The sequence below is a fragment of the Antechinus flavipes genome, chromosome 4 (assembly GCF_016432865.1).
Source record: "Antechinus flavipes isolate AdamAnt ecotype Samford, QLD, Australia chromosome 4, AdamAnt_v2, whole genome shotgun sequence".
NCBI lineage: Eukaryota > Metazoa > Chordata > Mammalia > Dasyuromorphia > Dasyuridae > Antechinus > Antechinus flavipes.
Window position 1 is genome coordinate 48,633,236 of NC_067401.1, and position 24,202 is coordinate 48,657,437.

Here is a 24,202-nt window from a genome sequence, read left to right on the forward strand (position 1 = left end):
TACTAAGTTAATTTCTAGTGTTTCCTCATGACAAATAATGCTAGTTTTCTGATTTACATACTTATTTTTAATCATATTAAAAAGTGGCCCTTCAAGACCAATGCTCTAAAAATATTGTTTTTCTTTGACGCAACTGTGGTTAAGTGATTTGGCTGGGGTCACATAGCTAGTAAGTGTCTGAGATTGGATTTAATGATATAGTTTTCATAGGGATAGATTTTCAATCAAAAGTGCAATTTTACTGGCATATGGAAGACTCCATAAGGAAAGTCCTCTTCTGAATTCAAATCACTACCTGGTCTATAACTTAGATTACTGAGAAGTAAAGATTAAGTGTCATGCCTCAGCTTGTATGTCTACTACCTGTCAGAGGCAGGACTTGATTCCAGGTCTTCTTGCTTTTCTATCCACTATATTATACTGCCTCTCTGTTTTTAATGTAATTAATGTATAATCTTTTCCTAATTTTGAACCATTTTAGCATTCCTGGCATAAAGCCAATTGTGTTATGGTAAATGATTTTTTGGCTAGGATTTAACTTACGAATTTTTTTTTTTTTTGCTAAGGCAATTGGGATTAAGTGACTTGACCAGAATCACACAACTGGGAGGTGTTAAGTCTCTGAGGTCACATTTGAACTCAGGTCCTTTTGGTTACTGGGCTGATATTCTATCCACTGTGGCCACCTAGCTGCCCCTAATTTACAATTTTAATCAACATTCATTAGTCATATTAGTCAATCCTCTTTAGTTTTGTAGTTTAGGCTCATAACTAAAGGTGGAGGAGAGGGAGGAGGAGAGGGAGAAGGGGGGTGCTGTTAGGCTTCATGAATAGAGGAACATCTAGGAAAGGATTTCAAAGAGGTACTAGAACCACTTTCTTTTTAATCTTACCTATTTACTTTTCCCCCCTCTTTTTCTTCTCTCCCTTTATTCTCTATCATCCTTTTGGAACTTTGTTTCTCCTTACATTACAACAATCAAAAGTAAAACATGGTCTTTCAATCAATCACCACAGACTCTAGAGCAGAGTAAGCTATTTGTTTTATTTTAATCTGGTTTACAGAACACCAAGAGGTAATTCCAGCTATACAAGGTAGCTCAGCAGTTGTATCCACAGATTGCAAAAGAAATATAAAAAAGGGTTTGCATTTAATTCCCCCTTTAGGAGGTACAAAGAAATTCCTGACCAATTTGATGGGTTATAAAAAGGCTCAAACACACCCTTCACACTGAATGAATAAATAAGTGACTTATAAGAATTTGGGTGATGCCTTGTTTGTTGTTTTGTACATGTAGATTATGTGCCTAGTGGAGTCTGTACCTCATAGATAATCAAAAATAGCTGTTTCTAATGTCTCATACCCCACCCTCCCTCATTCTTCTCTAAGAAAGACTGAATTCTGCCAGGAGGAGGAGGAGGTGATTAGCCCCAGAGGCTGGCCACTCTGGTCTCTTGAGAGAGAGAATACTGGGCAAAAACTTTGTCTATCTGCTTCACTAAATACTGTTAGTCTAGAGAAAAAATATATTAAGTTCAAGGTCCTAATTGTTATCTCTTAATAGGGAAGGAGTGCTCTTAAGCTCTAAAGCCTTCCCAAAAAACACCAGTTCTACAGTGAGAACTGTAGGGGAGCAAATAAACCCATTAACCCAAATCTTTAACAAAAGAGAAATCAGAAAAAGTATGCACAGAAATAAATGTACCAGACAATTCATGGAGTAAATGAGCTCTCTCAAGAGGACAGAGAAATCTTAGCTCAATTTAAAGTCTCACCCCAAGGGAAATTCTTTGAATTTCTAGGGTATTAATATAGGGATAGGAACATGATATTATGCCACAGTTCTCTTTTATTGTCTTGATTCAGTTTCCCTAATTATCCTGACTCAGTTTTCCTAATTGTTCTTCAAAACCACCCCTCTCTATCAGAATATTTGATAAAGATAAAAGATCTTATATTTTAGAATAACAGAATGCCTCTCCCCATCCCAAGCTGCCTCTCCCCATCTCCGGTGGCTCACCCCACCCTATCAGAGTCCTGTTCCTGCTCTCAGTATCCCAATTCTGCCCCTGCATCAGTCTATTTCCTGAGTCTGAGTCATGTGTATATAAGTCATTGAGAACTGTAATTGCTGGATTCTTGGAAAAGATAGTCTCATTCAGCCCTGGGACCAAACCATGGATCCATTTGGTCCCAGTAAATCTCTCCCTTTTAAATAAATTATTAAATATTCTCTGATCTCTATCTTGCCTCAGTTTCTCCGGCATTACAATGATAGAAACTGCCAGCTCTTCTCTATGTTGGCTGCTTCCCAGAGTCTTTCCCTCCCTTTGAGGATCTGAAGTGAATTTAGAACAAAACTGAAAGCCACAAGACCAGGATCTCTCCTTTTTGAACTTCACCCCTCATGCAGACATAGACCATAGAGTAATTGATTTTCACTAATGAGAAAAGCCTTTGAGCCATGAATTTCAGAATGAACAAATAAACAAGCATTTATATAAAATGAAAAAGCACTTACTATGTTTAAAGTTCTATCCTAAGCTCTGAAGATACGAATAGAAAAGCAAGACAATCATTGCATGTAAGGAACTCACATTTTCAGGGAACTCATAACTTCCAGAGGGCTAGTTCCAGAAAGGAATGAGCAAAAGTAGGTTTGTGGCAAAAAATGTGTTTACACTGAGAAACTATTTCCCTATGGGCCAATCCTGGTAGGAAATTAGCAAAGGTTTGGGGTACAGTCATTCTTTATTAGCCTGCTATGGTTTGGGACTAATTGTGATTTTGCTAATTTTCAGTTCATTAAAGGGTGGTGATTATGCCCCACACCAAGATCTCCAATTGAATTGTAGGTGGAGATTATTATGGGAGATTCCCCTATGAATAGGAGGATGAAATTGCTTCTAAAGGTCGGGAGAGGTTGAGATTTTAGGGTTTTTCCAACTTGGGTCCACCCTCTCCCCAAAGATCAGGGGGACACAGTTTACATCAGTATCATAAATTTTCAATAACCAGGAATTTAAGATGTTTTGATTTGTAATACATGGATCTATTGGCTAATAGATTTTCTAAAATTATAACAGGAGTTCTAAATCGATTTTGTATCAGGAACCCTTTTGTCATCTTTGTCAGAGCCTCTTTCTCTGAATAATGTTTTCAAATGCATGGATTTCTCTCTGCCAGGATTTCTCTACACCCTTTGTTTATCTCTCTGCCAAGATTTCTCTGCTAGAAACTTTATCTCTCTCTGTCAGGACCTTACTACTGAGGAAGTCAGTCTTCCTAGCAAAGGCTGACTTCTCAGTGCCAACTTCTTTTTGCCAGTATCACTTTTCAGGTTCATAAATAAATTCTTTTATGAAGGACTTGCGCCAACCAGAAAGGGTTCCCACAACTCTCTGCACTGCGCCAAACCTCATCATTTGATTCCCCAACCGGGATCCGAACCTCATCCTTACAACATACTTATAATCACAAAGAAAACCAATTATGTTGAAATTAAAGTATGGTTGTTTTCCCATCCAAGTTCAAAATCTATTCATAGTCAGGTTCTACTGACCAGAAACTATGAATTAATATTCTACAACAGGAACCTGCTTTTACATAAAACTTTAGGGTTTGCAAATTGCTTTCCATAGGCTATCTCATTTGGTTCCCATAACTATCCTGTGAAGTGGGTGGTGTAGCAAAATAAAAGGCAATTTAGGCCAACAGAAGTGGCCACACAAAAATACAGATAGGAGGGCAGCAAGATGGCGCGGCGCACAGAATACAGGCCAGGTGTCAGGAGAATCTGAGTTCAAAAGCGACCCCAGACACCTAACATTCCCTAGCTGTGTGACCCCGGGCAAGTCACTTAAACCCAAGTGCCGGTAAAAAAAAACCAAAGTGTGCACACCCCCCCAATACATATATGGCTAATGTAGCATAGGCTATAAATATACTGTTGTCATAGTAATACTACTAAGAAAAATTTGCATTTAATGTAAGGTTTCCGAGTAATGATTTTGACATTCACAGTAGAAAGCACGATTTCTCTTTTACAATGAAAACCTGAGGCAGAATAAGTTAAAAGACTGGCCCAGGGTCACACAGAGAAAACCTTTCTCCTCCCACTACCGATGTTCCAAGCCCCGCCCCCTCCCTAGAAAGCGAAAGTCGGTTCCTAGGAAACATTGGTCAACGCGCGGGCAAGAACGCCATGCGCAGGCGCAAAACTGATGCGCTCGGTCTGTGGAGCTAAGTGGCGCTAGTTTTTTCGTTTACGGAAGTGACGTCAGTCGCTGTGGGTGAAGACCCGGAACCGGCGGCGTAGCATTCTGTGAGTACCGTCGCTGCCCGAGCCTCCGCTATGAGCTGCACCATCGAGAAAATCTTGACCGACGCGAAGACGCTTCTGGAGCGACTACGGGAGCACGACGCGGCCGCCGAGTCTCTGGTGGATCAGTCGGCCGCCCTACATCGGCGGGTGGCCGCGATGAGGGAGGCGGGCGCCGCGCTGCCGGACCAGGTCAGGCGGGGCCGTGCGGGGCGCCCTAGGCCCGGGGCGAGGCGGGAGTTGGGGGCCGGGTGGGGGTCTTCTCTTTCCCTGGGGCCCGGACTCGGCTGTCGACTCACGTTTGCGGCGGTTGGTGTGTCTGTTGAATTAGTACCCGGAGGATGCGGCGGAACTGAAAGACGCGTCCAAATACAAGCCGCACATCCTGCTGTCCCAGGAGAACACGCAGATCCGGGAGCTGCAGCAGGAGAACCGAGGTCAGTTCGCAGCCGTGGCGCGCTCTCCTTTTCTCCCCAAAACACCGCTCTGCGAAATCTGCGCTTTAGGCTACTTTGTGCTCAGTGCGAGGAGTGAATTAGATTAGGATGCTGCTCCTTCGGCTTGAATTTAATAGGAAAGTATCTTGCTAATAATAAATCTTCGTGGGAAATTAGGACTAATTAATAGAGGATCCTTTTAAATATTGTTAGGTAATGGATTTAAGTACGTACAGTTGAGTTTTGTTTTTAACCTATGATTGTAAATTAATACAATCACATTAACAGATATGAGCTGTTTCTGCTAAGGACAGTACTTTCAAGATGAGTTCAGTTTGATATTCTAAAGCAGTGGCTTCCAAACCGTCTTTAGTGACATCTTAAAAGGTTATTTAAATTTACTTGAACTTAAATATGTATGTATATAATATACGTATGCCATATAGTATCATAAATTTTTGTTGGACAACAATCTGCGACGCTTTGATTTGTAATGCATGGACTATTGGCTAGCACAGCTTCTAAAATTATAAGCACCATTAGTCAGTGTAAATATATTATCAGGTGGTGTTTTGAGTATCAGATGAGGTGGGGGATCTACACTATCTTAGATATCACTGCCAGTTTATTTCATTTATTTTTTGATAGAATTGTGGATTTCCTTGGAGGAACACCAGGATGCTTTGGAACTCATCATGAGCAAGTATAGGAAACAGATGCTACAATTAATGATTGCTAAAAAAGCAGTGGATGCTGAACCTGTCTTGAAAGCACACCAGTCTCATTCTTTAGTAAGAAGTTTCACAATATTTGTTAAGTTGAATTGAATCTAGAAAATGATTTTATAAGTTTCTTGTTCTTTTTAGATAGCTTTCTTAAGGAGTTTAGCTTAGAAGAGAGATATATACGGTAAGAATTAATAGATAGTAAGATTTTTTTTTCCCTCAAGAAAAGTTAACTTTTTTTCTTTGCATGTTTATCACTGTATTGTTAATATTTTAATAATAGCTTTGATCTTAGGTCTCTGTTTGCTATGATACTATAATACAAAGTAGTGAATATAAGAGAAGAATCCATAGCAACAATATTGAGTATATGTGGACAATTTATGGAGGTCACAGCTGTGTATTTACTTTATGCTGAATAATGTCAAGTGTTTAGTTATTCAAAAAGCTTTTTTTTTTTTTTTTTAAGTTTCTGCAGAGTATACAATGTTTGGCTATATGGAAGATATTCAGTGAATCCTTAATTAATAGAGGGGGCAGGAGAGAGTGAAAGAAATACAGTTTCTATTCATTTACTTGAGAAATCTGTCCTTTAGCTGGGCAAAGCTAATACAGTAGAACTGTTAAGACTTGTCACGGAATACAATATAGTACGAGACAGAGACAAACTCTTGAAGTATTCAAGACCAGGAAATAAGGTTAGACAGGAGAGATGGACATGTAGAAGGGAAAGTTTGGCAGTTGATTAGATATGTGTGAGTAAGGGAGAGTGCTTTTTGATTGATTACTATCATGTTACCTGAGTATTCTTACACACTTTACTTTTGTTTTGTTATTCTTCCTTCAGTACAGTACAGAATTAATATACTTAATATTTTAACAGGAAATTGAAAGTCAGATTGATAGAATCTGTGAAATGGGAGAAGTAATGAGGAAAGCTGTTCAGGTGGATGACGACCAGTTTTGTAAGGTTCAGGAAAAACTAGCTCAACTAGAGGTAAGAATTTATTTTTGCTTAATTAGGAAAATATATCATCTTTCAGTCATATTTCCTTAATGATGATCTTTCAGCAGATGATTCAAATCTATATATCTAGCCTTATTGTCTCCTGAACTCTGGTCCTCTTTGCTAACTGCTTGTTGGACCTCTCCACCTGGTTGTCCTGTAGGCATCTCAAAATCAACATATCCAACTATCTTTCCACCAAAATCCATCCTTATGGTCAGTTAGGTTCTCAGTTTTGGAAAAAATGAATTGACTTCCCTGAACGAATCAAATCACTTGTCAAGTCTTGCTGATTCTCTTCTCTCTCTTCACTATCTCCTCCCTATCATTAATAATGGATTCATTGAATGCTTCCTGTGGCCAGACACTAATATCATTTCTTGCATCTATTTCCTTTACTCCCTTACTGTGTTCTGCCCTAGTTCAAGACCTTATATATTCTGATAGACTCTTAATTGCTTCTTAATCAATACCCGTACCTCCAGATATATTCTCTCTAATCCATTTTTCACATAGCCCTTATTCAAAGATCTTTGATGGTTCCCTATCGCCTCTATAAAACACATACTCTTTGGCATTTACAGAATTCTACAACTAGCATCCATCTATCTCTTCAGGTTTATTTCATATTATTTCCTTTTCTATACTCTTAGCTATTCTCTGTATGTGACATTCTAACTCTTGTAGGTTATTCTCTCCTACCTGGAATACATAATCTTCCTCATCTTCACTTCATTCTTTAACTTTTATCAAAGCTCATACTGTTGCCTTCCTAAGGCCTTTCCTAATCACACTTGTTACTGGCACTCTTGACCAGTAACAGAAAAAAATTCTTTTATGAATTTTGAATCTCTAATAGAATAGTGTTCTGTTGAATGAATTAAATTGAATGATTTTAAAATTAAAGCATTTCCCTTCTTCCCTACAGGTCAGAGCTGTACAGTTATTTTAATTATTTCTCTGAGATCTCCTTATTTAATTTATTCAACCAAATATTTTATTTTTATATCTCCTACAGAACTGCAGTGCAGTGTTGGAAGCATAGAAGATGTTCAGTAAATCCTTAGCTAGTTGTAAGGATAGAAGAGTGTGAAGGAAATAAAGTGTACTATTTTTATTTTTGAAGAATTGAGCATTTTAGTTAGTAAAACTAATATACTATATATACATATATAACAGTATTTGTCATAGAATAGAGTAATATAGTATAAGAATCCATTGAAGGGAGTTGTTTTAATAGTATTTGTCATAGAATGGCATAGAGTAATATAATTTATTACCATTAAAAGGAGTAATTTTTTGCAGGTAAAATACGTTTTCAATACTGAATATAAAAAAATTTTTACTCTAGAAATAGGAAAAGTAAAAAGAATTTAATGTTGCCTTTCTAGTTTTCTTTTAAAAACATTTTATTGAATTTTTTTAATCATCCACATTTCTCAACATATTATTTTTCCTTCCTACCCCAAATAATCTTTTTTAAAGTAGCTTTTTATTTTTCCAAATAAATGCAAAGATAGTTGAATTCACTTTTGTAAAACCTTTTTGGTAAAACCTTCAATTTTTCTTGCTACACCCTCTCCCAAAGACAGTAAGCAATCCAGTATAGGTTAAACATGTGCAATTCCTCTAAATATATTTACATATTCCAAGAAAAATGAGATCAAAAGGTAAAAGAAAAAAATCACCAGGAAAAAACTAATGGGCTGAGGCTTGAGTTGATGCACTGAGGTCCCAGGCACATGAGGCTAAATAATAATTGGACCATACTCTATTAATATATAAGCTTGGAGAAAGAATGGCCCCCACTCTTTGTGCAAGTACTGATGTGTTGTATAGGAAATGACGATTTTGGTGGGTGGAGGTAGGGGAGTGGAAAAGGAAGGGGAAGGAGAGACTGATTGCATTGCCATTGCGACGGCTTTTCAGCTCAGATCCCCCTCTGTTGCTTCCTGTCGCAGCTGCCCATATTGCTATCATAATCCTTATTCACTTCTTCACTTCAATAAAGATTGAAGATTTTTCCCTTAACCTGAATTCCTGACTCTGGCTGATTTTAAATATGCGGTCATTACAAAAAACAGCAAACAAAAGTGAAAATACTATGCTTTGATCCATAGTCTCTATAGTTCTCTCTCTGGATTTGGAAGACTACCCATCACAAATCTATTGGAATTGCCTTAAATCACTTCATTGTTTAAAAAAAAAAAAAAAGCCAAATCAAATCACAGATGATTATCACATAATCTTATTGTTACTGTGTACAATGTTCTCTTGGTTATGCTCACTTCATTTAGCATCAGTTCATGCAAGTTTTTTGAGGATTTTCTAAAAACAGCCTGCTCATCATTTTTTAGAACAATAATTTTCCATTACATTCATATACCATAACTTAGCCACTCCCCAACTGATGGGCATCCAGTCAATTTCCAGTTCCTTGCCATTACAAAAAGGGCTGCCACAAACGTTTTTGCACATGTGAGTCCCTTTCCCTCCTTTATGATCTCTTTGGGGTACAGATCCAATGGAGGCACTGCTGGATCAAAAGGTATGCACAGTTTGATAGCTTTTTGAGCATAATTTTAAATTGCTCTCCAAAATAGTTGATCAGTTCACAACTCTATACCAACAATGCATTAATGTTTGTTTTCCCACATCCTGTCCAAAATTAATCATTATTTTTTCTTGTCATCTTAGTCAGTCTGAGAGGTATGAAATAGTACTTCAGAGTTGTCTTAATTTTCAAGCTATCTTTATAAAAAAATTTTAAGGGAAAAAAAAAAGTTAAGTAAAATTAGCCAATTTATTTAAAAAGTCTGACCATATATATAGTGTTCCATACCCACTGTCTCATTTCAGCAAAGAGTTTATGTTTTGGGGCTAGGGTTAAGTTATAAATTGGCAGTATTACATTTTATTTGTTTTGTTCTTGTTATTAAAAAAAATTTTTTTACTGATCATACCATACTAAATTCTAACATTGGTTATTGCTTCCACTGTCACTTCCTTCTGTCTTGCCATGCTACTGAATGGAGCTAGAAAAGAATCACAAAATTCTTTTGACTTAATCCAATATGAACATATTCATGTACCATAGATTCTCAACTGTCCCCTTTATACCTCCCTGTTGCACTCTTCCACTCACCACTAATGGCTTTTCTAACCTTCTCATCCCTTCTCAGATCTCCCAAAGTATACCATTCTCCCTTTTCTATGCTGAGAACCATGTCTTATTTTTCTCCTGAAAAACTGAAGCCATTCACCCAGAGCTCCTCTTTGCCTCATCATGTCATTCAATTGTTTTTTTTTTTCCTGCACATATCTAGAATGAATTTGCCAAGATAAATCCTTTATGTGTACCTTTGATGTCATCTCATCTTCCTCAGACTGTTCTCCCTGATATTTCTACTTTCTAATCTTGAATGTCTCTATATTTACTGGCCCAATTGCCTACAAACATGTCTACAGCTTGTATATCTTTAAAAAAAAAAATTATCTCTGCCAGCTATCTTAATATATATCTCCTAGGCTAACTTCCTTGAGAAAGCTATCAATAGATACAGACCCAAGATGGCAGAATAAAGGGGAACATTCTAGCTGAAATCTCTCAATATTCTCCAGACAACTTTAAATTAATGCATAAAATCAAATTCTGGAGTTGATGTAGCTGATAAAAAGTCAGAGTGAGATTTTCTAGCTTAAAACTACTTAGGTCAGACAAGATCTTTGACATTGCATTGGGGATAGACCATAGTAGCGCAATATAAGACAGCACCAGTTATGAACCTTGGAGGCAATAGCAATAATTCTAGGAGCTACCACCCCAAGACATTAAGGAATTAGACACGTAGATTATAGGGAATTTGTTTGTGAACATGCAGAATTAGAGACTGTTCCATTGCTCATTACCTACTTTCAGGCTAAGGTTCAAGGGTGGAAAGGAGAATTTTCAGTTGCAAAAGTGGAGGGGCCATTGTTGCAGATCCAGGACAGAGAAGAGCAAGAGTCTTTCCTTGGTAAAGACAAAAAAGTAACACTTTAAAAATCAGAATTGTCCAAATGGAAGAAAAGGCACACAAACTCACTGAAGAAAATGAAAATTAGAATTGGTTGAGTGGAAGTGGAAACTAATGACTCCATAAATCATCAATGAACAAAACAAAGCTATCTATAATAACTGTCTCTACTTCCTCCTTTATTTCTAAACCTTACAATCTGGCTCCTGCTTTACCATTTAACTGAAATGAATTATTCCAAAGTTATTGATCTCTTTGTTGCCCAATCTTATGATCTTTAAAAAATCTTTGTCTTTTTTTATTCCCCCTGAGACAATTGGGGGTAAGTGTCTGAGGCCAGATTTGAACTCAGGTCCTCCTGACTTCAGGGCTGGTGCTCTATCCACTGCACCACCTAGCTGCCCCATCTTTGTCCTTTTTGACCATCCTTTGGCACTGTCAATGACTCACTCTTTTCCTGGATACTCTCTCCCTTCTAGGTTTTTTGACACTGTATTCTGGTTCTTTTACCTATGTGAACACTTCTCAGTCTCCTTTGCTAAATCTTCATCCATGTCCCATCCTGAAAACATGGATGGCCCACAAGGATCTGTGCTGGACCTATTTTACTTCTTCTATACTCTCTCATTTGGTTGGTCTCAATTCTCATGAATTTGAATATTATTTCTGTATAGACAATCTTCAGATTTATTAATTCATTGATGTGCATGTCTAAAAAGAGAGTTTTCAGGCTTTTCACTTATTTTAGGTCAAGAAATTTATTTTTGAATCTTTACTCTCAAGTCCCCCCCAAACCATATTTTTCTTAGTTTCTATGTATGTATGTGTTCCTTTTCCCATTCAGATTAGATTATGTTCTAATGTCCATTCCTCCCACCTCTTCATGTTTATGTACTCTTCTCACAGGTATGAGAAATAGCAAGTTTCACATCTTTATTTTTTTTTTTTATTGTTCTTTTCCCTCTTAATACTGTGAGAACAGGACCAATCTAATGTCAGTTTCTGTTCTCTTATATAGCTCTCAATATAGAGTTTTAATATACTGAAAGACACTTGTTTGTTTTGCCCTTCTCCCTATTAGAATGTTGGAACTACATCGTCAGATACCTCTTATAATTTACTCAAGTAATTTTACTTTTCCAGGTTTCTCTTGACTCTTGTGATTGCAATTTTAAGTTCCTCAAACTGATCTTTTCATCAGAGACATTTGAAAGTCCTCTATTAAAGATTCATTTCCTCATATTCTGCCTCTCCCCCGCAACTCCTCCCCCTGTCCTTCCCCCCCTCGCCCCGGTGGATTACATACCGTTTTGCAGGGTAAATTAATCTTGGTTGTAAAATCTGTGTCTTTTTTTCTTTTGGAATGTTTCTTTTAATTTTTGGTAGTAGTTTCTGAGTTTTGTGTGACTTGTTCTAATTACTTGAACTTTTTGCTGCAGATAGTATTTTCCTATTAGTGTGAACTGGATTTTAGCCATGAAAATTTTCTAGGACTTTAAATAAAATAAAACTTTGGGGTTTCTTTCAGGAGGTGATTGACATTCTTTCTATGATTCACTCTCTTCTCTGGTTCTAATCGATCTGGTCAGTTTTCATTTATGATTTCTTGAAATGATGTATTCAGCTTCCTTCCATTCTGTTCCCTCCCTCCCTTCCTTTTTTCCTTCTTGTATTTTTCCTTCCTTCCTTCTTGGAGTCCTTTGATTCTTTTACCTTTTCCCCTACAAGTTAGTAATTTTTGACAGCGTACATCTAACATTTTCATTTTCTTTTTTTTTTCAGTCTTTTTGTTTTGATATTTCTTGCTGATATTGATTTGTATTTGAATTATTCTGATTTTTAGAGATTGTTACTTGAATAGTTTACCATTTTGTTTCCTAAGCTATTTATTTTACCAGTTTTTTGCCTCAAGAACCTTTGTTTAATTTTTTATCTTTTTATTTCTTCTAGGTATTCATGTAGTTCTTGTGGAAAATCCATTTTTTTTTCCCTGTTGTCTCTACTTTATAGTTTTGTTTATTATTACCCTAAAATCCAACCTAGGAGAGAATATATCTGCAATAATTCTTTTGTAGTTTCTTTGCTTTTTTTTTTTTTTTTTTTTTTTTTTAATAACTCCAGGCTTAGTTCCAGAATTAGAGCTTTGTACCAGAGCCAAACTACTTCTGCTACATTTTTGGCTGGAATGGTTGGCCAGCTATGGGTTTCTGAATTCCCTAGAACTTTGTCATGGCAGTCCATGACTCTTGCTTCCTTTGGATACAGAGATTTATAGAATGCATGCTTCTGTAGCCTTTATTTGGTTACACTAAGAAGCTCTTTGTTTGCTTGGACTCGTCCCTTTTCTCTAGTTACTTTTTTGTGCAGTGCTGAAGTACAAGTAATTATTATAGCAAACTGCTGGGATAATAACAATATTAACATAGATGAGTATAATTCAGGGTAGGGGAGGAAAGGGCAAAGGAGAAATCAGAGAAAGAGCTCTGGGACTATTTGAAGAGGGAGAGAAAGCACTAATTTGTAGCAGGGGTTGGTGAAAGTTTCACAGAGAAGGTTGAACCTTGAAGATTATGGATTATGGAAATAAAAAGGTAAGATAACTTATTCAAGAAAGAATTAAGTTCCAGTTCAACTTGACTGGAACATTGACCCTAAATATAAATAACACTTCAGAATACAGAAAACCTCTTAATCGCATTTTAAAAAAATTAATATTTTAAAATAAAAGCTGATTGATGGAGTTCTCAGGGTCCTTATGGCTTAATGACTCTTAGGATGAAGCTTTCTATAGAAGAGTTCGTGGAAATGAATAGTTTTTATAGAGAGGCATAATTAACTCCACTTTTCAATTTCCTATCCATTTTCTCTTCCCCTCCCCCCCCCCCCCCCCCCTGTTCCTGCCAGGGCATTAGATTAATAGAAATCTCTTGGCTCTATCTATTAGGCCTGCTTAACATACTGTGAGTTTTGATCACAGAAGGAAAGTTGCTATATATTATTTTATGCAAGAGTTTCCCTTTTTTGCAGTGAAAATTTTCTTGATCACTGAAAATGTCCAAGAGCCTTAGCAACAGAGAAGCTGCACTGAATATTTGAGGGAAGGAAAAAAGAATTACACAATAAGTCAGTAGTCAGGTAGAAGAGATTTGTTGATGCAGTGTAGAAGAGATTTGTTGATGCAGTGAGTTAGGAAGGAATCCAACAGAGCTTTAGACAACTTAAGTGGCTAGGAGCAAAAATTCAGTATCGTGATATTCAAAATACAAATGTGCTAGTATGGAGAAACTAGATTAACTGGAAGCTATCCAGCTCTTTTAGTGAAATCTGCAGAAGTAGGGTTAAGCTAAAAGGATATTTTTTTCTTATTATTCAAATTGTTTACAATTTGTAGGATTGAAGTTAGGATTAGAAACAGGCATTATATAAGGATTTTTAAATAGGCCTGTTTCTGTTTGGAATTTAATCCACATTGAAGGTCTCATTTCTTTCATATTCTCTACTTATCTTTCTTTCAGTTAATTATTTATTTGACTGCATATTTCTTGCCCAAACTAGATGATAGGATAAGCAGTGTTTTAAGTATAATTTGTCTTCAGGTAACTTTTACTCTTGTAAAAGACAAATGTATAGACCACAAACAATAAAATAAGAATATTAATATAGCATATGATTAAATACTAAAAAGATTTCTACAAATTGCTTAATGATAAAAAACAATCCTCATCTCTGTGGTACAGTAGACAAAGATCATGGGGCCCTGCAATCAGAAAGACCTGAATTTCAAATCCAGCCTCAGAAACTTCCAATATACTATTCCCAAGTCACTTAATCGGTCTGCCTCTATTTCCTAACCTGTAAACTGGGATTAATAAGAGTACTTACTTTTCAGGGTTGTTATAAGGAAAAAGTGAAATGATTGTAAAGTGATTTGTACATAGTACAGCAGTACTTAAAATGCAGCTATATAGTTATATAGTAAAAGAGTCATCTGGGCAGCCATCAAGCCTCCAGTCAGGAAGACCCTTCCTCCTGACTTCAGTCTCAAAACAAATTCTAGCTAGGGGATCCTGACAAGTCAGATAACTCTGCCTCAGTTTCCTCATCCACAAAACAAGCTGGAGAAAGAAGTGGCAAACCACTCCAGTATCTTTGATTCAAAAATCCCCAAATAATAGAAAAGAGTCAGACAAAGTTGAAATTACTAGGCAACAAGAATTACTTGATTTTCCCCCCATAAAATTGGATTTGGATATATAAGGTAGTCAGTTAAATGGGAAATGGTTACATAATCCCTGCCTGTGCAAGGATTTTTGAATTTGGTTTTTGGCCTGTATTTGTTTATAGAATATCTGTTAAAGAAGTATCTTTTACCAATATAATTCAGCAATTGCCCTAACCTAGAGCTAAACAGAGGCAATGAGATAAGAAACTCAGGGCCAACCCATGTAGATCATAGGCAGACTTCAACTCTCAAATCTCTGGCTTTGAGGATAGTTCTCTGTCCTACACAGAATGTTCCTCCTTACTTTTGTCATACAACTCTTGTCTTCATAATAACTAGATTTATTTTTCCTTAGAAGGGTAACAGGCTGAGTTAGTTTGGAAAACATTACTAATGGAGGATTTTCATTTCATAGTAAAATCTTGTTAATTTATACTGGTTTTTTGGTATGTTTCAGAACAGTAGTTATGTTTCTATGAAAATATTAAGTAATTCATATTTTGTTAATATGCAGATTTTTCCACAAATTTATTGTACAAAACAGTATCTCATTTAATCAGCAGCTCCTTTATGCAGTGTAACTTTTTTTTTTTTTAATAGATAACTTTCTAGAATAAGGAAGCCTTACTGCTATTTGGAATTCAATAAAAAAGTTGTTTTTGTTAATCTCTTAATTCTTTCTCTCTATATTTTTAATAAAAGTCCTTAATCATTTTACTACAAGTTCTATCTTCGTATTCCATATCAGTTCCAGGTCTCTAACTTTTCCTTGATGTTTTCACTTGTGTTTTCTGTCATCACCTCAGTCTCATTTCCAAAACCAAAGTCATTATCTTTTCTCTGAAATAATCTCTATCTTCCATTGTCCTTATTTTATCAATAACACTGTTGTTCTCAAATCATTAGTCTTTATTGAGGGCCTACTACATACAGGATAGAACTAGGTACTAATGATATAAAGAGGTATAAGATGCAGTCTTTGTCCTCAAGGATTTTACAGTCCAGTCTAGCCTGTCATTTTAAATTCATGCTTAATTCATTAGGTCCCCATATGTAGTCAGTCACCAAGTACAAATTTCAAAATGTCTTTCATAGCTATTTCTTTCACTGTACCACAGCGGCCTAAATCAGTCTCATTACATCCCTACTACTAATCTTACTGCTTTCACTTTCTCTTTACATTCCATTGATCCATATTGCTATTAGACTAATCCTTTTTAAATCCTGCTTTTATCAAACCACCTTTAGGCAAGTCTAAACTCTCTTCTTTCAAGATCAAGTATAATCTGACCCCAACCTTATTATTCAAACTTATTTCGCAGTTCTCACAGTATATACCTTACTTTGTAGTTATACTGATTTCCCTTAACATGTCATGCTCATTCCCACTTATATCTTTATTCATGTTGCTTTCTTTGCATGGAATGCTTATCCCAAGTTTACCCATACTTCAAGGACCAATTGAAATCCCTTCTCCTTCATGAAGCTGACCCTAGTTATCCTAGCATTCAATGTTCTACCCTTTATCTAAACTTTGATAGTACTAACAAATTGCAATCTTTCCTGCTAGAGAGAATACCCATGTTGATGAAATTACAGATCCCTGAAATAGGTATAAAGTAAAGTGAACACAAAGACAAATAAAACGTAGTCCCCATCTTCAAGGAGTCTATACATTGAGCAAATAGCTTCATAACAAAGTTCTTTGAATTGAATTGTTGGATTTCTAGTTGAAACAGGATCTTAACCAATTATTGTTCAACTAACATTTAAGGATTTTCTATGAGTATAGTTGTTTTGAAGATTTTTTTTCCCTTCAGATCTGTAAATTCATTGGTATGAGGAAACTACCTGTACTGATAGAGATAAGAATTTGTTGCATAATTTGTCGATTTAGGGAGTTGTCTGGACACAGAAAGGTAAAATGAATTATCCATGGTCATAAAGCTAGGATGGCTTAGAGGCAGGACTTGAACTCTTTATCCTCACACTCCACTCAGCCCTTTTTCCACTATTTCATGTTGCTTCTCTTAGAATAAAATACAGATTCAGCAAGATACCATCCTTGCCTTTAAAGAGGTGATGTAGCAAAGACAGTACATATATACACACATGCATGCATGTACACACACACTATAATAAAACTTGCATACAAAATGGAATTAACCTGTGTGTGTGTGTGTTTGTATATATAGGAACAGGGATGGGAATTAGACCTGTGATTTTACTGATACAGTTAACTCCCTGATAAGCAAACTACTAGTGCAAATTAATCACTTTTTTGAAATTTAAAATTATTAAGGAGTTATCTAGAAGTCATACAAGCAGTGTATATCTGAGGTGGGATACATACATGCGTTATTTTAAAATTTATATACAGGGATATTATTTGTATCATTGATGCAAGGGTAATCACATAACTGCTGAATAGTATATCCTTTCTGATCAAGAAACAAAAACGTTGATAAATCAGTTTTCAGGAAGAGAAGTTTCATATGTGTATGTGTGTGTGTAACGTCCACACATAAAAGCAAAGCGCATATAATGTTACTCAAAACCACAGAAAAAATATTTTTAAAATAAGGAATTAGCTGAAACTTTATAGAAAAGATAATATTTGGTATGGGTCTGAAAAAGAATTCAACAGATAAAAGAGAAGGTGGTTTCAGGTATAGGGAACATATAGGGAGACTAGAAAAGTGGGACATGAATGAAGGTTCAGAGGCAGGCTATGAGTAGTCCATTTTGGCCAAGTATAAGCCCACAGGAAGGATAATGTGGAAATAATGCAATTATACTACAAGATTATATTACAATAGGGGCAGCTAGGTGACTCAATGGATAGAGAACTGTCCCTGAAGTCAGGAAGACCTGAATTCAAATTTTGTCTCACACTTAATGCTTCCTAGGTGTGTGACCCTGAGCAAGTCACTTAACCCCAATTGCCTCAGCAAAAAAAAAAAAAAAAAAAAAATGTACAATCTCTGTATAAATGATAAAAGGAAAGGAAACAGGAGCTAGCCCAGGAATGTCAGCAGAGTCATCATAGAAGAGAAGGATTGTAAGTTGGACCTTAAAGGTAATGTTTCTCTAGGAATTGATAGGTTAAAATTCCAGGTGCATGAGAAAAGGTAAAATGATGTGTTTTTTTAAGAAACTATAATGTTCCTGTTGGGTAGCTATGTTATAGAATGTAGACAAGATAATTTGGAGCCAGGTTGTAAAGCCCCATATAAGTATAGTGTAAAAAAAAAAAAAAGCCTTGGATTTGGGCCTAAAAACTGAAATAAAAGTAATAGAGGTGGGAGAAAACTGCCCAACACATAGCTGAGTTGGTTTCATAGAGCAGTTGAATCAGACTCAACTAGAAACCCCTACAGACAGCACATAGCCTTTAAAAAACCACAAGTTATATTATGTTGTATTTTTTTATTTTGTTAGTTTTCCAGTTATTAATCTACTTCCCACTGTACTTGATAATTTTAAGGTCAGGAATTAGATGATACCTCTGCCATAAAATATAGCTACTATTGAGGAAGAATTGTAATTGAGACACCCATTAATTCACAGGACATGAAAATCCAAGAAAAGGGCCAGGCCCATACCCTTAAATGTCCATACTCAAATGCACAATTTGGGCAAAAATGAAAACTTCAAGGTTCTAATGTAAGAAAGCAAATTTGATCTCATAGGTATCTTTGAGACTTGGTCATATGAAACCCAAGACCAGAATATTATTCTGGAAGGGTACATGTTATTAAAAAATCACTCAAATTGATAAAAAAAATTAGGGGAAAGAGAGAAAGGAGAGGGTACCTGAAAAAGTTAAAGAAAAAAGATATATTTATTGTGAAAAAATTCAGGAAACCAGGGTAGGCAAATAAGGTAGAGTAGGAAACGAGCATGATTGTCATCAATAGATTATCACATATAATGGAATACTATTATACTGTAATAGATGACAAATGGGGAAAAGTATATGAACTGATGCAAAGTGAAAGGAGCAAAGCCAGGAGGAGAATATTGTACATAACAACAGCAGCATTGTAAATATGAGCAACTCTGAAAGTCTTTTAATTCCTTTGATTAATACAATGATCCAAGACAACTCTAAAAGGCCCAGCATGAAAAATGTTATCCGCTTCCAGGGAGAGAACTGATGAACTCTTGACTATGATCGTGATAAAGTGCTATTGCACTGAAAAAGTGACAAAAAGGATGTTTTTTTTTTTAATCTGCAAAGACATACATGAGCTGATGTAAAGTGAAATGAGCAGATCCAGAGAACTTTGTAAATAGGAACAGCAATATTATAAGGATGATCAACTACAAAAGTCTTAGCTATTCTGATCAATACACTGCTCCAAAATAATTCCCAGAATAAACTGAGAAAGAACTAATGAACTGAGTGCAAATAAGCATACCTTCATTTGTTTTTATTTTATTTTTTGCAATATGATTAATAAGGAAATAAGTTTTATATGAAATCACCTGAACAAATAGGAAAATAAATGAATTTGGAAAACCGATCACAAGCCTAGCTAGCACAAAGGCATGATATAGTAGTGATGGTGAACTTTAATTCTAGATGCCTGCTAGAGTTCTCGTTTTGTAAAAACAGAACAATTGATAATTTTTTGACTGGGCTTAATGAAAATTTCATCTTTTCAAAGTGCAGAAGCATCAACAAATAAAATTTTTCTTAACTGACTCTCATCAATGGAAAAGAACTTTCTAGGGTAAAAATAGGTCTTGCAGTGCAGGAGAAGGGGTGGATACACTAAATTGTGACTGTGATAAAGGAAAGGTAGCTGGGCACAATCTAATATGCACCCTAGATTTTTTGTTTTGCTGAGGCATTTGGGGCTAAGTGACTTGCCCAGGATCACATATAGGAAGTATTAAGTGTCTGAGGCCAGATTTGATTGGGTCCTCCTGACTTCAGGGCTGGTGCTCTATCCACTGTGCCATCTAGCTGCCTCTACACCCTAGATTTTGGCAGCAAATTTCAGGGGGTTCAAAGGGAGGAAAAATAGGACAGTAGACTAAAATTCTATTGGCTATGTCAAACAGAAAACTCAAGAATAAAATTCTAAAAATACCAAGGCAAAAATTCCAGTTAAAATGAGTGTCCTTGGTAGAGACTATTGTTAGTAGTTAGATTTTTAAGATTCAAATAGAACAGGTTAGATTTTTAAGATTCATATAGAAGATGGAAGCAAGGGCAGGTAACAAGGTATAAATATGAAAGCAGAGTTCAAATATAGTAAGTGGGAAGAGCAGACTGGCTAAGAAAATCTAGAGATGAGAAAAAAGTTTTGTTTTAAATAACTATTGGGTTAAAGACTCTAGGGCAGATGGCTATCCAGGGGTGCAGAGCTTTTTAATTAGGAATCATAATTATTAGTCCTTATTACACTAATGTTTTCTGTACTGAGGAAAATGACCTTTTGACTTAAAAAAGAAAAAATGAATAATAAGCATTTATAAGTAGTATAAATGAGATAGCAATTTGTTCTTCATAATGAATTCAGGTAACCTAGCCCAGATGAAATACATTCCCCTCCTCCCCCAGTTCTGAAGGAATTAGTAGACATGATTGCTGAATTACTGTCTGTAATATCTGATTATGAATCAGAATATCTGAATATAAGATTATGGAGAATGGGAACTATAGTTGAACCCCACGTTTGGAGATTGGCAAATGTCCCAATTTTCAATCTATGGGAGCTGCTGAAATTGCTGAGAGAGAGAAAGAGGGTATAGAAAAAGAAGAGATAGTGGTCCAGAATAATTATCAAGCAGTTACTAAACACTTCACATGGGCCAGATACTTGGGTTATATCTGTGCTTAGGGAATGGGAGGTGAATGATGATCCAGCAAAGGGCACAGAAGAGGATCACTTAGTTAAGAACCTGGGAGAGAACACTGAGAAGAAAAAATAGACTGTCAAATGATGATTGGTTAAAGGAAATAGGAACATTTACCTTGGAGAAGGGGAAAAACTGCGAAGAAATAAGACAATTGCCTTCTAGTAATCATAGTTTTTAGTAAAGGAGATTAAGCTATTATGTGGCTTTAGGGGAAGATTCACAGTCATATTTAGGATCAGTATGAGAATAAAATTCCCTATAATTAGAGCAATCCCAAGAGTGTAATGAACTGCCTCAAAAGGTGGTTTCCTCATCTTTGTAGAGCTTTAAACACAGGTTGGATAAGAGATTCCTTCCTGATTAGCCCAAGTGTTAGTGTTCTCCCATGTTACTTTATAGTGACTTATATTTGACATATTCCTTCTCCCAGCCAGAATATAAACTATTTAAGGGCAGAAATGATTTTGTCTTTATAACCCTTGTGCTTAACATAGTACTTTCCCACATAGTAAGTACTTAACTGCTATTGAATTCAAAATTGATTTCGGAATGGGTTGATTTAGATGATCCCTCCTTCTAGCTCTGAAATCAGCTCCAAGATCAAAATATCCCCCAGAAGTCACGTGTTTCTGAGTCCCAGTGATGCTAATTTATTTTTCCTGTTGATGGTGTTTAGAGGGACAGACTCATTTATGCTTTGATAACTGGCTATTCAGTATCTGAATACAATTTTATTGAAAGCACTATTGTCCCTTTGTGCTGAATATATCTTCTTATCCAAAAGCAAGAGATCCTAAGAAAGATGGGTCATTTCTTACTAGAAAATTCAGGAAGAAGATGGCCTTTGAGTGGGGCCTTGAAGAATATATCCAAGCAAAGATGAATGGTTATTTCATCTCTAGACATTGTACAAAGACATGGAAATAAAAATCTCAGAACATGTGTGGAGGGGAGGGGAGTAAATGCTGGCACATAGCATTATGGTAGGCAACTTTGAGAGATAAGGTTGGAATGGTAGGATGGAAATCTTGAATGGCAGGTTAAAGAGTTTTAGCAAAGTAGATTTGCTTGGATGATCTTGGGTCCCATCTAACTCAAAAGAAGTATAACTGAAGGGAAGGAAACTCAAAAAAAAATGTAGAAAGGGGGAGAAAAAGCTTAATTTTGATTTGAATTGTCAGCATTTTAATATGTCAACAGCAGAAGGAAACTGAGGTAAGCAAGCTGTTGCTGATAAAGAGCAGAACAAGAGGTATTTTTTAAAAATCACTTTTTTATAATGCATGTATTCTCTGGCACTAAATTTTTTTATTTTCTATGGCACATAGGTATTATTCTAGGAGTCAAAAATACAATGTCATTTTCTAATTTTGCCTTGGGAGGCACAGAACCCTCAGGTCTCAAGTTTGGTCCTTGTTTAGAGCCCATTCTTTCTTCAAAATGAAAAATTTGTCTCCTAATCCTTGGGCCTAAAGATTGTGTTTGGTTTTATTTTCTAGGGGAACAAAAGATGAAATGTCCAAACACCTTTTTGTTTTGCAGCTTGAAAACAAGGAGCTTCGGGAACTGTTGTCCATCAGTAGTGAGTCTCTCCAGGTGAGGAAGGAAGACTCAATGGAGAGTGCTTCCCAAGTCACCAAATAATGCTCACCTTTTGAACAACTGCTGGAGAGTACCCTGAAGGGAAGGGAATTGGTAGTTATTTGCTCTGTGTGTGTTGTCTGTTCATTGTCATCTTCCTGCCTCAGGTTTGATATGGGGCCCAAGGTACCAGGTGGCAGCTTGATTGCTTGTCAAAGTCTACTTCTTACAAATATTCTTATATGTCGGTGAAGGCATTATGACTTTCATTGAGCTGTCTCCACTTCTTTTTCCAGGAGATGACTTTTGCTTCACTTTTCATTTTGGGACCTCAGTTTTTCCAAACTATGTTTCCATCTTAGTTTTTTTTTTCATAGCTCCAACAAGTAGAGCATTTCATTATGAGCCATCATAATTATTTTTAAGTTAGTGAAATGGAATTCCAAACAAAGTATGACAATTCAGAGCTATTTGGTTTGGAAATAGAGTAAATAGAGCAAAACTAGCATTTTATCTTTTTGTAGTACCATTTAATTTCCCTAATGTTTTAAAACTCTTTGGTGCTAGGAATTGGGGCTTTGTGACCTAGTGTCCTCACTCTTATTTTGAGAGTACCTATTATAGCCAATCTCAAGAAAACATACTTGAAAATTATAGTCTATTGTGTCAGAGATAGTAAAATTGTTATGTGATTAAAGCCATGGTGTTTTTTTTTTTTAATCTTATATTTCACATTGTACTCAGTTCAAAGGCTTAAAGTATTTTTTTCCCTAACAACTGTGTAAAGTCTATTTTTTAACCTTGTCTGCCTAAAATTTTTGATCTGTTGGAAGTCAGCCAGCTATCTTTAAGGCATCTCTCAATGTCCAGTTTTTAATAACTTTTTAAAAAAATTGACTACAGGTGTGGTTCTATAAGTTCCCACCTTTCACATGAATTGACAGGAGTTCTCCACATTCCTGTTTTGCCGTTTTCACCTTGATGTTTTCCCTAAAAGTTCAGTGGAGAAAAAATTATAAATTCAAATTCCCATTTGGGGAGATTGATGATTTCCACTTCAATTTCAAACACTTATCCATCCATAAAAATCATACTTTAGCACAGTGTTGTATCTTAACATTTCTTGAGGGTCTCCTGTTAGTTTCTAAACTTGAAGATCATTTGATGCTGTTGCATAAATTCTTTGGTTTTAAAGTCACGTTCTTCTACCATGTTTCATGGTAATATATTTCTTATAAATACTGTCTTATCTTCCCACCCTGTAGTTGCCACTGTCCTTATCACATCTTACTCCCAAGATTGTTCTTGGGAATTTAACTCACCTTTAGGAAGCAGTATTCAAACAGCTTTGAAATTCAGCTCAAGAAGTCCAGCCTTCATAAACACTCAGCATAACTTTGTGTCACAGAGAGTACATCATCTGAAAGAGCTTATTGTGAAGTGTTTTGTGATAGGTTTCTTTTGCACAATCACAAAGAATTTTATTGCTATCATTAGAGCACTTTACCTTCAGCTCCAAGATCAAAATATCCCCCAAAAGTCACGTGTTTCTGAGTCCCAGTGATGCTAATTTATTTTTCCTGTTGATGGTGTTTAGAGGGACAGACTCATTTATGCTTTGAGAACTGGCTATTCAGTATCTGAATACAATTTTATTGAAAGCACTATTGTCCCTTTGTACTGAATATGTCTTCTTATCCAAAAGCAAATTAATTTTTAGTCCAACTTTTATGCCTTAAAGTATGCCATTGGTGCCACTTAGAGTCATACTAATAGGTAACCCTGCTCTTTCTTTAATTGACTATTGTCATATTTTAGTGGAATTGTTCATTGCCATAAAGTCAAGTTACTTGTTAAGGTGTTGACATGGTGTTTACTACACTGTGGTTCTCTGTCATCTATCTTTTACTATTGGAGCCATTTGAAATAGCTCTTTACATCTCAGGTTGAATAAATCTGTACAGTGAGTGGTTTATCCTCCCTCCCCTTTAAAAAATAAAATAAAAGTCTTAAAATGTG

At 36.0% G+C, this 24,202-nt stretch overlaps 1 protein-coding gene across 1 annotated transcript; it reads left to right on the plus strand.

Annotated features, from left to right (window-relative positions):
• Positions 1 to 901: 901 nt before the first annotated feature.
• Positions 902 to 24,202, plus strand: SIKE1 (suppressor of IKBKE 1). The gene is made up of 5 exons (XM_051992951.1): positions 902 to 4,514; positions 4,654 to 4,759; positions 5,408 to 5,550; positions 6,368 to 6,481; positions 22,145 to 24,202. The coding sequence occupies exons 1-5, from the start codon at positions 4,356 to 4,358 to the stop codon at positions 22,244 to 22,246; spliced, it is 624 nt and encodes a 207-aa protein (XP_051848911.1). The 5' UTR covers positions 902 to 4,355; the 3' UTR covers positions 22,247 to 24,202.

Bases quoted from the DNA above. Each gene is read 5' to 3' on its own strand.
- SIKE1 (XM_051992951.1), top strand. From the start codon at position 4,356: ATGAGCTGCACCATCGAGAAAATCTTGACCGACGCGAAGACGCTTCTG. The intron at 4,760-5,407 runs GTCAGTTCGCAG...ATTTTTTGATAG, and splicing joins GCTGCAGCAGGAGAACCGAG to AATTGTGGATTTCCTTGGAG. The intron at 6,482-22,144 runs GTAAGAATTTAT...TTTGTTTTGCAG, and splicing joins AAAAACTAGCTCAACTAGAG to CTTGAAAACAAGGAGCTTCG.